This window comes from Falco biarmicus, chromosome 5, assembly GCF_023638135.1.
Source record: "Falco biarmicus isolate bFalBia1 chromosome 5, bFalBia1.pri, whole genome shotgun sequence".
Taxonomy (NCBI): domain Eukaryota; kingdom Metazoa; phylum Chordata; class Aves; order Falconiformes; family Falconidae; genus Falco; species Falco biarmicus.
Genome location: NC_079292.1, coordinates 30,493,376 through 30,506,267, shown reverse-complemented (window position 1 = coordinate 30,506,267; position 12,892 = coordinate 30,493,376). Strand labels below are relative to the sequence as shown.

At 41.2% G+C, this 12,892-nt stretch overlaps 1 protein-coding gene across 3 annotated transcripts in view; it reads right to left on the bottom strand.

Moving 5' to 3' along the window:
- Positions 1-12,892, bottom strand: part of EXOC4 (exocyst complex component 4) — a 408,492-nt gene that overhangs the window by 352,617 nt on the left and 42,983 nt on the right. For all 3 annotated transcript variants that reach the window (XM_056339465.1, XM_056339464.1, XM_056339463.1), the window contains exons 4-5: positions 10,692-10,876; positions 8,378-8,487 (exon numbers count right to left, since the gene is read on the bottom strand). In XM_056339465.1, the coding sequence (XP_056195440.1) occupies positions 8,378-8,487; positions 10,692-10,876 (295 nt within the window). The remainder of the gene's footprint in view (positions 1-8,377; positions 8,488-10,691; positions 10,877-12,892) is intronic.

Sequence of the window (12,892 nt, the reverse complement as noted above, 5' to 3'; positions counted from 1 at the left end):
CTTCCTCTCCGGAGCCAGAACTTTGCAATTTCTCTGGCTGAACTTCAGGAGGTTCCTGTCAGTCTATTTCTCCAGCCTATCCAAGTCCCTCTGGATGATAGCATGATCCTCTGGCATATCAGCCACTCCTCCCAGTTCCGTGTCATCTGCAAACTTGCTGAGGGTAAACTCTGCCCCATCATCCAGATCAATGATTTAGATATTGAACAGAACTGAACCCAGTAGAAACACCACGTGTACCCTAGGGTACACCACTAGTTAGCATCCCCCAACCAGACCATGCTGCTGACCACCGACCTCTGTGCCCAGCCATTCAGTCAGCTTTCGATCCATCCCACTGTCTGCTCACCCCGCCTGTATAACAACCATTTCTCTATTGGGATCTTATGAAAGACAGTGTCTAAGACATTACTGAAAGAGCAAGTAGACAATATTCACTGCTCTCCTCTTGTCTACCAGGCCAGTAATTTCCTTGCAGCAGTTTATCAAGTTGGTCAAGCATAATCCCCCTGGGTGAAGCTATGCTGACTACTCCTGATTATTTTTTTGTTCTAATGATCTTTGAAAATCGATTATGAAGTGGAATATTTAAATATGGTTTCTCAAAAGCCTACCAAGATAACCACCTAAAGGACTGATGATTTTGCTACATTATCTAATGAAATATCCAGTCATTTTCAGAAATTTTTCATCACTGAAGCAGCGCATCTGAAAACACACAACTTTTTTTTAAGCAGTAAAAAAAACTACCCTCAGTTTAAATCACTAGAAAGTTGAATCCGGTGTGTCGTCGATGCATCACCTCCGTAGTTACAAAGGCAGAAACTTCCCTGACAGCTCTCTGGTTTGACGATGCCCTATAAAAATGTCTGTTTCAATTGGTGATACCCTCGTTTGTACAGTTCTGCCATTTCACAAGAAACAAACCTGCTGCAAGAAGCACTTTAATAGCGCCAGTCTGATCCCCAGAAAAGTCAATGTTGATAACTCATTTAAACAAAGCAGCTAAGGAAAAGACTCTTGCGTCTTGTTTTTCATTCCAATGAACGGTCAAAATTTGCTGCTACTCATTACAGAAGATTTCATTAGCTGTGTGCTTTTATGGGCAACTAGTAAAATTTAATGTACTATTTTCTGTGATTTACATGCCTTCTGATTATATCCTTTTTGCCTTTAATCCTTCTAGAGAGAAGAATGGAAGTTCACAGTGCCTAAAGGCATAATTTAAGATTTGAAGAAAAGTCACATGCTAATTTCTGGTGCTGAATCCTCATTCTGACCCATGCATGGAGACACTGAGAAACAAATGTACAGTTAATTTAGAAATGGGTAAATGGGTCCTTTAAAGATTTTGGTCGTTTTCTGTTCTTCGTTACTACCAGGCCCAAAAGAAAATGGGTCTCAGAGATCAATAACCTCCAAGCCTCAAGGCAAATCTTCTCTTTCTAAAACTGTTGTTCACACAGTTCCATCTATGGTTTTAAGAAAGTTAGTCTTTCAAAAAGAGGCATTTTAATTTGACAAGGCCACTCTTCCAAATAATTTTAAGAACATTTCGTTCTGAAAAAAACTGTACAAAGCAACTCTAAATCCCATTCAAAATCCTCCTAATATAAACAAGCATGAAAAACAAGTCTCCAAACTAAAAAAAAATAGTAAGTGCACAGTAATCAAGTATCTTATATTAGGACCACATACAGGACAACTAATGAAATCATACAGGAAGAGAGATAGGCATTACTCTTCTGGCTTTCATCACACAGACCTAAAATCACCGTTTTCCCCCTCCTTCCCCAAACACACACAAAGATTCCATGTATCACTGCTCAGCACTGAGTCAGAACATGAACTATTAATAAGAAACAAGAGAAATCACGGTCCTACAAAAACCAGACACACAGAAAGCTACTTCATAGGCTTTCATGTTTATTGTGTAGTTACAAATCCTTCTTAAACTACAGGAGTAGACTTCTCTAACACAAGAAGCTCAGTGTGGCCTGGCAACATGTCCTCGCAGCCCAGCAAGCCAACCGAGCCCCGGGCTGCACCAAGAGCAGCGTGGCCAGCAGGGCCAGGGAGGGGATTCTGCCCCTCTGCTCCGCTCTGGTGAGACCCCCCTGCAGCGCTGCCTCTGCTCTGGGGTCCTCAGCACAAGGAGGGCACGGGCCTGTTGGAGCGAGTCCAGAGGAGCCCACGGAGATGATCGGGGGCTGGAGCACCTCTGCTAGGAAGCCGGGCTGAGGGAGTTGGGGCTGTTCAACCTGGAAAAGAGAAGGCTCCAGGGAGACCTTAGAGCACCTGCCAGTACCTAAAGGGATCTACAGGAAACCTGGAAAGGGACTTTTTGCAAGGGCCTGTAGCAATAGGACAAGGAGGAATGGTTTTAAGCTGGAAGAGGGCAGAATTAGAGTATATAATAGAAAGAAATTCTTTACCATGAGGTGGTGAGGCACTGGCACAGGCTGCCCAGAGCAGCTGTGGCTGCCCCATCCCTGGCAGTGCTCAAGGCAGGTTGGACAGGGCTTGGTGTAACCTGATGTAGTGGAAGGTGTCCCTGGTGGTCATTAAAGTTCTTTCCGACCCAAACTATTCCATGATTCTGGCCCCAAAAGTTTACCCTGCCATAAGAATAAATTCTGCTTTTTGTGCAGCACTGCAGTGATAGCAGGAGAGAATCAAGACTCACCACAGGATTCCCACACCTTCCAATCAAGTCCTTAGTTGGATCTGTGCAAATGCAAAACAGCTAAAACAGGAAAACTCTGGTTCAGTGAGGGGATCATTTAATTTTAGTATGAATGATAGAGAAATATCACCTAGCTGGTGTCAGATCCTCAGGTGACGTTAACAGAAAAAAAAATACCTTCTGCATATTTGTTGAGCACGTTTGAATTAGAAGCAACTGCAACAACAAACAAAATGCCACAATGGCATTTTTAGAGCCACCTTTATCATTGGACCTTAAAGCTCAAGCTCCTGCAGACACTTTGCAGGGCCAAGTTCACAGATCTCCGTATGTTCTCACCCACACAGAAGTACTTGCATTCTTCAAGAAACAGAGCCAGGAGCAGTAACTAGTCTTGACCTCTAGAAGCCACCATACAGTTTGGATCTAGAAGCTACATTTTTTCCCCTTAGAGCTGAGAAGTATGGGTCACTGAAATATATTATCCATGCAGAATAAAATTTATATATACCATCAATAACAACATTAACTGTCACCACCTCAGCTCATCTTCTGCCTGATTTCTAAGAAGCATTCTCTGAAATTTTTCAGGAAAGGGCACTCTCTTGGGTTTGCTGTGTACTGGGTGAGCATGTGTTTTATAGTCCGAGGAAGAACCTGGCAATGCAGGAACCTTCATAAATACTCTTCAGAGTACAGAAGGTTCAAGCAGAGAAATATCATTTACAAGTGAGTTTATTTCTCTGAACTGGCATGAAAGGAAAATGTTACTGGTGAACTGCCATATCTACAATCCTCAGGTGAACATTACTGAAGGTTTTGTTTATTTTAAGTGCAGCAGGAACAGCTTTAATTTCCTTATAAAGATTCTACAACACAAGCTAACATCTCCTTTGGGAAGTGAATACAGAAAGGACTCAAAATTTTGGCATCTTTGCTGAGATGGGTTGAATGAGTCAGTACTTTATAATGACATGCATTAATATGCACAGTCAATTTGTTACATCAATAAAAAGCCAAAAAACTTAATGACTAAAGACAGAAACAGCTTTTGCTATGCATACACATAAGTTTTAAATTCTCTGGTAGTTCCACAGTCCTGGAAAAGGCTACTTTTAAATAAAATTATGAGGAAAAAATATACATAAGTACATTGTGCACTTGTAACCATATGCCTACTTTATGCTGATCAAATATTTTCTATTATCATCTACAAGTTCCCCAGTCTGAGGGACACTTGCCCAGCATGTCACTGAGCGATACAGAATGTAACAAGGAGCCAGGGAAGATATTTTTCTGGTGCACTGGGCACAAAGAGCAACAACAGATGTGCAGAAATAAGAATTTTTAAAGCAGATTCTCAACTGTCCTATACCGATTTACGAGCTGAGGATGAAGCCATCAGAGTCTTTCTTTTTAGGCATTTGGAGTGAAAACAGTGACACCGGTTTATGTTCACAAATAGCCTAGTTCTTAGAAGCCACTGCTGTGGTTCTTACCTGTTGCTTGTACCCTAAAACCTTCATTTAAATACATCCTGAAATAACTTCTTATTGAGGGCATGTTAGGACAAGTAATTTTAAACACCATCATTAGAAGATTTTCAGAACTCTCAAATGAGCTCAGAAAACACTTATTTCTCAACGCTTTAGGAATGTTAGTACCCCAACTTGTTCTGCTATCACAAGTGATTAATAACACACCTTTTTCCTATTCTTACACACGTAAAGATTGCCTGGTATACTGTGGGGGGAACCACTATAAAGAAAAAGGAATAACCTAATAAACTTTCTTATTTGAAAGCACAACCTCACTACTTCTATAAAAAAAATGTCTAAATGGCTCAGGTAAACAAATCCCAAGCCTGCTATTCTAACTGGAGCTAATAACAAAACAGGGGTCCCATGTCCTATTCCAAGTAAAAGATGGTGGCAAAGAGTCTTGGCCTAATCTCTGCCAAAAAATGGCATGAGATTAAGTATGATACACTTCACTCCTTCCTTACAGAAGGAACATCCCTCACATATTGGTTTAAATTTCTATATTAACGCACATCTGTCATGGTTTAACCCCAGCCACCAATTAAGTATCACACAGCCACTCCCTCTCTCCCCAACCCCCCGTGGGATGGGAAGGAGAGTCAGAAAAAGGTAAAACCTGTGGGTTGAGATTGGAACAGTTTAATAATTGAAATAAAATATAATACTAACAATAATACTAGTAACAAAAAGGGAGATAAAAAGAGAATGGCAAATCAATCAAGAAAAAAACCAAAAACCAAGTGATGCACAATACAATTGCTCACCACCCACTGCCTGATGCCCAGCATCTGCACCCCTGAGCAGCAATTAGCCCCCACTGGCCAACTGTCCACCAGTTTATATACTGAGCATGACACCCCACGGTACGGGATATCCCTTTGGTTAGTTTGGGTCAGCTGTCCCGGCTGTGTCCCCTCCCAGTTTCTTGTGCCCCTCCAGCCTTCTCATTGGCAGGGCCTGAGAAGCTGAAAAGTCCTTGACTTAGTGTAAGCACTACTTTGTAATATCTAAGAACATGAGTGTATCATTGTCATTATTCTCACACTGAATCCAGAATGCAACACTGCACCAGCTACTAGGAGGAAAATTAAATCTATCCCAGTTGAAACCAGGACAGTATCATTCCTGCTTTGTAGAAGGTATCTTGGGAAAGTTTACAAACAGCCCTGTCAGATGGATAACCCAGGCTTACTTTCAATTCATTCTGGAGAAGTTTTATCACAATTTTAAATTTAGATTTGGTTCCAACTGCAGCAAGATAAGGTTATTTTTGGTTCTGCTCTTCAGAAGACTTCTGTAACCAATAACTATCAGTCAATGTACAGGATGACACTGTTTATTCTTATATAACCTTGTTATCAGACAAAGCCAAAATCACAATGGGCAAAGACCATCACGGACAATCACAGTCAGTGTAGTGCAAGAACTACACAGTGATAATCAATACACAGGTATCGATATTGGGCCCAATGCTCTTTAGTATCTTCATAAGTGATATGGATGATGGGATCTGGAGTACCTTCATGAAGTTTGCTGATGATACCAAACTGAGTGGGGAAGTGGACACTCTGGAAGGAAGAGCCACCCTGCAGGAAGCCCTGGATAGGCTGGAAGAGTGGCCTTAACAAGAACCTTATCGAGTTCAACAGGAAAGGACGTGACGTCTTGCAACTGGGAGAACATAATCCAGGAGTGCAGGACAGGCTGGGATCTACCCAGCTGGGGAGCAGCCCTGTGGGGAGGGACCTGGGGGTGCTCTGGACAACGAGCTCAGTACGAGCGAACAGTGTGCTGCTGCGGCAAAGCAAGCCAACAGGAGGCTGGGTTGCATCAGCAACAAGGGCATCACCACCAGAGGTGAAGAAGTCGTTATCCCACTCTACTCAGCGCTGGTCATGCCAAACCTGGAATACTGGTTTTGGGCCCCGCTATACAAAAAGGATGGGGACAGGCTGGAGAGGGTCCACACGACGGCCACAAAGACGAGCAAAGGCTGAGAGAACTGGGCTCGTTCAGCCTTGAGAAAAGGCGGCTTAGGGGAGACCTTATCACCGTGTGCCAGTATTTAAGGGGTGGCTGCCAAGAAGATGGAGACGCTCTTTTTACAAGGAGTCACGTGGAAAAGACAAGGGGTAACGGGTACAAGTTACTGCTGGGGAGATTCCGATGGGACACAGAGGAAAATTTTTCACAAGAGAACAATCAGCCACTGGAATAATCTCCCCAGGGAAGTGGCGGATTCCCCAATATTGGACACATCTAAGATATGGCTGGACAGGGTGCTGGGCCATCTTGTCTAGACTGCACTTCTCCCAAGAAAGGTTCGACCAGATGATCCTTGAGGTCCCTTCCAGCCTGGTCTTCTAGGATTCTATGCAAATCAGTGCATAAACTTGGAACTGGACTCTGCTGAAGAAGGGCAGTACATAAATGGGAACACTAGGGTCAGTGCACATGAACTGACTCTGAACCCTGGAATCTGAAAAAGCAGTACCCTTGGGACTTTCCTTTAGAGATAGAGTTGCAGGAGTGCAGCATTAACACTAAAAATGTATTCATCTTTACAAAGATCAGGTTTACACTGGCTACAGCTAGGAAAAAAACTTCTTGTCCAGCTTTGGATAGTAACAAACCTCTTGCCAAACTCAGCAGATGTGACAATGATTGGCTAGGATCTGTAAGCCTTTAAAGGTGACAAGTATCAACAAAATGCTTTTCAGAGCATATTTAAGGTTCATATTACACTAGCAATAAAACAAAGCAATAAAGACATTAAAAGGTACTGAAAGAAGGATAGGATTTCCATTCTTCAACAGGTGCATCTCCTGCCGTCTATTCCCCATCATAAGGGGTGACAAGAGATCCCTAACAGCTCCATGAATAGACTTTTTCTTACTATATAGAGGACTAATGCTCTAGGTGGAAAATAATGGCAGATACTATACAACTCACTCACTGAAAAGGAAGTAGGTTAACATTTACAGTGTAGAGACCGGGATTCAGTTTTTTGTCCTTTATTCCCTCAGCTCCCCAAAACCCTGTGACCTTTAGCAAAAAACAAAACTTAACTTCACACTGATCATAGTGACAGAACAGGAATTCTTAAGTTTTTTTCACCATAATTCTCACACAGTTCTTCTCTTCTAGGTTTCCATGACCAAGCTGCAGTTTCCAGCTCTGAAAGTTTACATTGGCATATCACAGGGGACTCCTCACAAACCTCCACTACACAGAAATACACTCTCAGACTCCGAGAGACAAACTAACCCTGCAGGAGCAGAGCTAAACAACAAAAATCACAACAAGAGCACAAGATAAGAATAATCAAACTAATGAGTCTAGGAGACAAGCATGACAAGAAAACACAGAAACAAGCAGACAAAAAAAGGAGAAAAGAATTGATAAAGATGAGAAGGAAAGAGTCTCAGTCAGTTTTTAAAGGAGGGAGAAGGGAAGAGATGTAGGTCATTTCTGTATTATTTTATTCATTTGTTAAACAAGGACAACCCCGTTTATTAATTTACTGAAACAATACAAGGATTAACTCCCCATCTGTGCAGCACTTTCAAAGCCTCATACAAAAGCACCAATGAAACTGAGTGTTTTACTCAGGGTTTTTCATAGTAACAGCTACACAAAGTTCACCTCCAGATTATTCCTGTGTATAGACATACCTTTAGTTGAACTTACAAAATGCCCACAAGGAAAAGTTTTGGCCTTTGGGCTCCAACACAGAAAAAAACCCCAAACTTCTGCAATATCTACACATACCTACCTGCCTGCCTACATTAAATAATGTAGATGACAACTCTGCACAAATTGAACTCCCTACAAATCTCCTCAGAATATCAACAACACTATCAAGATCTGAACAGCACAGAAAACCAAGTGTATTTAATTGAAACTGATAGGGTAGGGGAATAGAGGGGAAGGATGATTAGCCAAAACAAAAATGCAGATTTGGTCAAGTTCTGCCCCTGGACATACCACCCACTCAGTTCATGACACTCCATTTCCTAACTTTTTGTCTCGGGACCTCCCATCAGCAGCCAACCACAAAGAGGGGATGATAAGTTTACTGCCACTCCTGTAAAATCAGCGGAAGATCTACAAATTAATTCTGTGAGGAATGCATGTGACAAATACTCACTGCTGGAGCTTCCAGGAGTACTGAACTGGGAAGTTTCAAGAAACTTTCGAGGTGTAGATAGGTTAGTAACATCCATAAGAGGTACAGGAGAGGCATCTTTCACAAGTGAACTATGTGAGGGGAAATAAAGCAAACAGTTTATTATTTACATTCTTAGTTCACAACAAATAATCCATTTATTTCTTAAATCCATAAGCCTAAGTAATAGATATATCAGAACTGTGTGTTATGTGTAAGAGGTTTAAAAAACCTAACTTAAGGCACAAGTCCACAGATGAATATGACTGGGTGTCTATGTATACACATTTGAGCAAAAATAGGAAAAAGCCAATGATGAGAGAACAGTGTCATATTAAAGACAATATCTGGTATCCCAAGGCCTCTCTGAATTTAATAGAATTCTAGACTTGTCTGATTGGCCACAGCAACATGATCAGGACACAGGCACATTGGAGCTTGCCATAGCCCATGATTATTTCCCAACAGACATGTTCACCTCCAGCACAATTAATTGCTGCTAGCATAATGATAAATTAAGATGGAATTGTTAAGATCTTCCTGGAAAATTATATATTGAGAAGAGATGCTCCCATTTCCATGGCTTCTGCCAGCTACTTAAACCTTCCAGCCTCTTCCCAATAGAAACCTCCACCCTTTTTCCTCCCCTTCAAATTTCTGTTCTGTGCACACCTAGGTGCATCACTCTCCAAATAAACTTTCTTATTCCAAAAGAAAAGACTTTCTACTTGGTCCTTTTTTGTAATAAATTCACATACTATTATTTGCCAAAAGTGCAGCAATGCCACCCCAGTTGCATAATGAAAGGCATGAAGCTGGATGTGGCAGGGGAACTCAAGCAAGAAATCATTTTTAAGCGAAAGAAGTGGAGAGGGGTTCTCTAATGGACTTCAGTATGTTGCCTTACAGGTCAAAATGCTTATAGAAACCTGCAAAGACAAGGGCTAAGCTCACTCTCCTGCATAAGAACTCCCTATATACTAACTATATATATACACACTTACAATACCATAATTACAGGGATTAGCTGTAAGCATTCTAGCTTGGTAATGTTACATAGAACACACTTAAAACCAATACAAGAAATAAACATTATTGCATCCTGGTCAACAGCCAGTCTAGGGCAGCACACTAAAACAAAGCAACAAGACTGTCCTTGATGCAAGAGTTCATGTTGTCAAATACCAATGATGTGTAATAGGCAATGTGAAAAAAAAAATTACAGAAAATAAGAAAAAGATAAGGGTCACTGGAGCAGCTGTACAAAACTGCAGTTAATTAGAAGTCGCATAGTCTAGGTACACCAGAGCTTTGTGTCTGTTTTTAATTAACAAGATGAGTAAGGAAGAGACCGATGACTTGCTAGCAACCCTTCTTCCTAGAAATTTCAATTTCAATCAATCCTTTATTTCAGAAATTAATTTAACATAACTTACTGTCTCTCCTTTATTTTTGGCAAGAATTTTTTATTCCTTAAAATGCTAATTTATCTTTTCTCTGCATCTTTATCTATCATACACTGGCTCCCCTTTTGCTCCCAGCCCCTGTTTGTTACCTCTCCTATTCTACAAAGCTATCCTCCAATACTGTGTGTCTCTCTTCAGCCACTATCTATCTTCTTTTCCTCCCAACAACCTCATTGCCCTCAAACTCTGAATTCACAAAATTAGAAAAAATAGCCAGGCACCTAATACTCAAGCTGAATTTCCACTGATCAGAGGTACCAACTAAATAAAAAGTTTCCACATCTTTAAAACACCTTGGAAACACAACACAGCCAAGACATTGCTCAGGCACTTCAATATTGCAGCCTCTGGCTGGTAACCTTATGGTTAGCTGGGAGTCTTTTAAACCTTGGATGTTTGCTAGAAAAGATAAGTGATTTTTCCCCTATGTTCTTCCCTCTGCCTGACCTAAGCCTCATAATCATGACATTTGTAGAAAAGCTATATGCATCAGAGAAGGAAAAGAATGCCAAAAGGATTTAACCTCATCATAATTCTGTGGGAAGCAGCAAAAAAACAACAGAATCACTAAGAACAACAACAGACTTGTTCATAGGCTTGAAGATGCATCAACATGTTTGGATTTGTCTACTCTCCACAGCCATTAAAAATTTGCTTGCCAAAAATGAAAGGTTGAGGTGTTAAGTCGATAGCATTCTACTTAAGTATCTACTTAGAAAGTTTCTACTTTCATATCCACTAGAAACATAAGTTTCTACTTACGAAAGGGAGAATGTTGTCCTCTTCCCCCCAAGACCTGCTGCCCCCAGTCAGCATCACACCAAACCCACCTTATTCTCCCTTTCTCCTTGTTGCGTTGTCCTACTCGATTAGTTGATTTGATGTAAAGATGACGGTGTAATTCATCTATCAGGACTAAGTGCATGTTCATCTTCTTACTGTGGAGCTCCAGTCTCAGATCACTCAATCCCTCTACCTGAAGAAGGGCACCCTCCAAGGAGTCCACTGCTGACACCTGGGAGAAGAACACATGACAACTTTAAAAGGTCAACTCATTAACCTCTCAGGACTTTTCTCTTGGATTAGGGGAGTGTCTGAATACCATGATGATTCTATCCATAAACATCTTTAAAGTAGAAAATGTTTAAGTAGGGGGGTTTTATTTCTATTCCTAGAAGAAAAATCAATATATAAAAAAGGTCCACTTTCCAAACAACTCAGATTTAATGAGCAGTCTTCAAATGTTTTGAGCGTATGTGTAAAACAAGCTGGTTAAAACACAGCTCATTAAATCAAATATATATTTTTATCACAGAATAAGAGGATTACCAAGTCGAACAGTGTTAGAAAAATATACTGACAGTGATGTTTGATTGTCTTTATTCTTCTCATTACAGAAACACTAATAAAACATTCTTCTCTGTAAACAGGGAGAAAATGGCTTAAGTTTTATTTCCCTAAAGAGATGTCATGACACAGCAGAAAAAGCTTAGGAGGTCTCATCTTCTAGCCTACATAGCTGCTATGTCACATAACTATACAATTTAAATAAACATAGCCATCAGATTCATGAAAGCTATTGCTAGTTCAAAGGTACTTTTGAAGTATAAATTGTGGGGGGGTTTTTAATGCCCAATTATTGAGACTGAAGGAAAATAATTTTATACAAGCAACAAGTAACAGACAGAGATCTAGACATGCAGTAACATAAACAGGCCCCAGGTAACATTTCTCTACAGATGCACTTCAATGGTGACCAGCTGACATCCAGTGGGCAGGGCTGCGGAATCTCATTTCCATTTACATCCTAAAAACAAGTGTGGTGTTGCAGTTTAACCCCAGCTGGCAACTCAGCCCCACACAGCCACTCACTCACTCACTCCCCCATGGTGGGACTGGGGAGATAATCAGAAAAGTGAGCAAACTCGTGGGCTGAGATAAAGACAACTTAACAGGTAAAGCGCAAGCCACACACACAAGCAAAGCAAAGAATTCACTCAGCACTTCCCATGGGCAGGTCGGTGTTCGGCCATCCCCAGGGAAGCCGGGCTCCATCACACATAACGGTTACTCGGGAAGACAAATGCCATCACTCCCAACATTCCCCCACCTTCCTTCTTCCCCCAGCTTTATATGCTGAGCATGAAGGCAACACAGTAGCGGATATCCCTTGGGTCAGTGTCAGCTGTCCTGGCTGTGTCCCCTCCAAACTTCTTGTGCTCCCGGCTGGCTGACGGGGTGGGGTGAGCAGCAGAAAAGGCCTTAACACTGTCAGCACTGCTCAGCAATAACAGAAACATCCTGTATTAACACCACTGTTTCCAGCACAAATGCAAAACACAGCCCCTTACCAGCTACCATGAAGAAAATTAACTCTACCTCAGTCAAAACCAGCACACCTGGACCAAAGCTATCAGCAATGACAAACTGGTGCATAAAAGGAACACTATCAAGTTGCATCTCTCCCACTTTACTTGTTTTATCTATTTAACAGAGCACTTCTACGGCTACTAAAAAAAAAAGCATCCCTCTGCAATTTTCGAAAATCTCAGTGCTGACGTTGTAAGAAACTAAATATAACATGTTTTGCATACAGAGATGTAAAATTTTAAAAATAATTCCCTGATAACCAGAGATACTATTAGTGAAATAAGACATTTGCCTGCACTTCAAGTTTATAGCATACCTGTCAGCTAAACATTAAAAATTAAAAGTGAGGAGATACAGTAAGCAGCTAGCCAACCTAAGGTCTGGTCCCTTATTGCCAGTAAATATTAACTATACTGAAACAACATCTATCAACAATGTATTACTTTGCTGGCCTCCAAGTCAAGAATGACCCTGAAAATAGCTTTGGGGCAGTCAGGCTTTTTAAATCAAGAGTTGTTTCTAAGAGGAAGCTGCACTTTTTTCCTTCCTCCTGAAAGATTTTGCCAGGAAGTCCCCAACTACGAAATTCTCTTCTCTGCATGGGCGATGAGAGCACGCACTTGCTGACAGTCTTTAGGATAGAACTTGGTCTTGAGAAAGA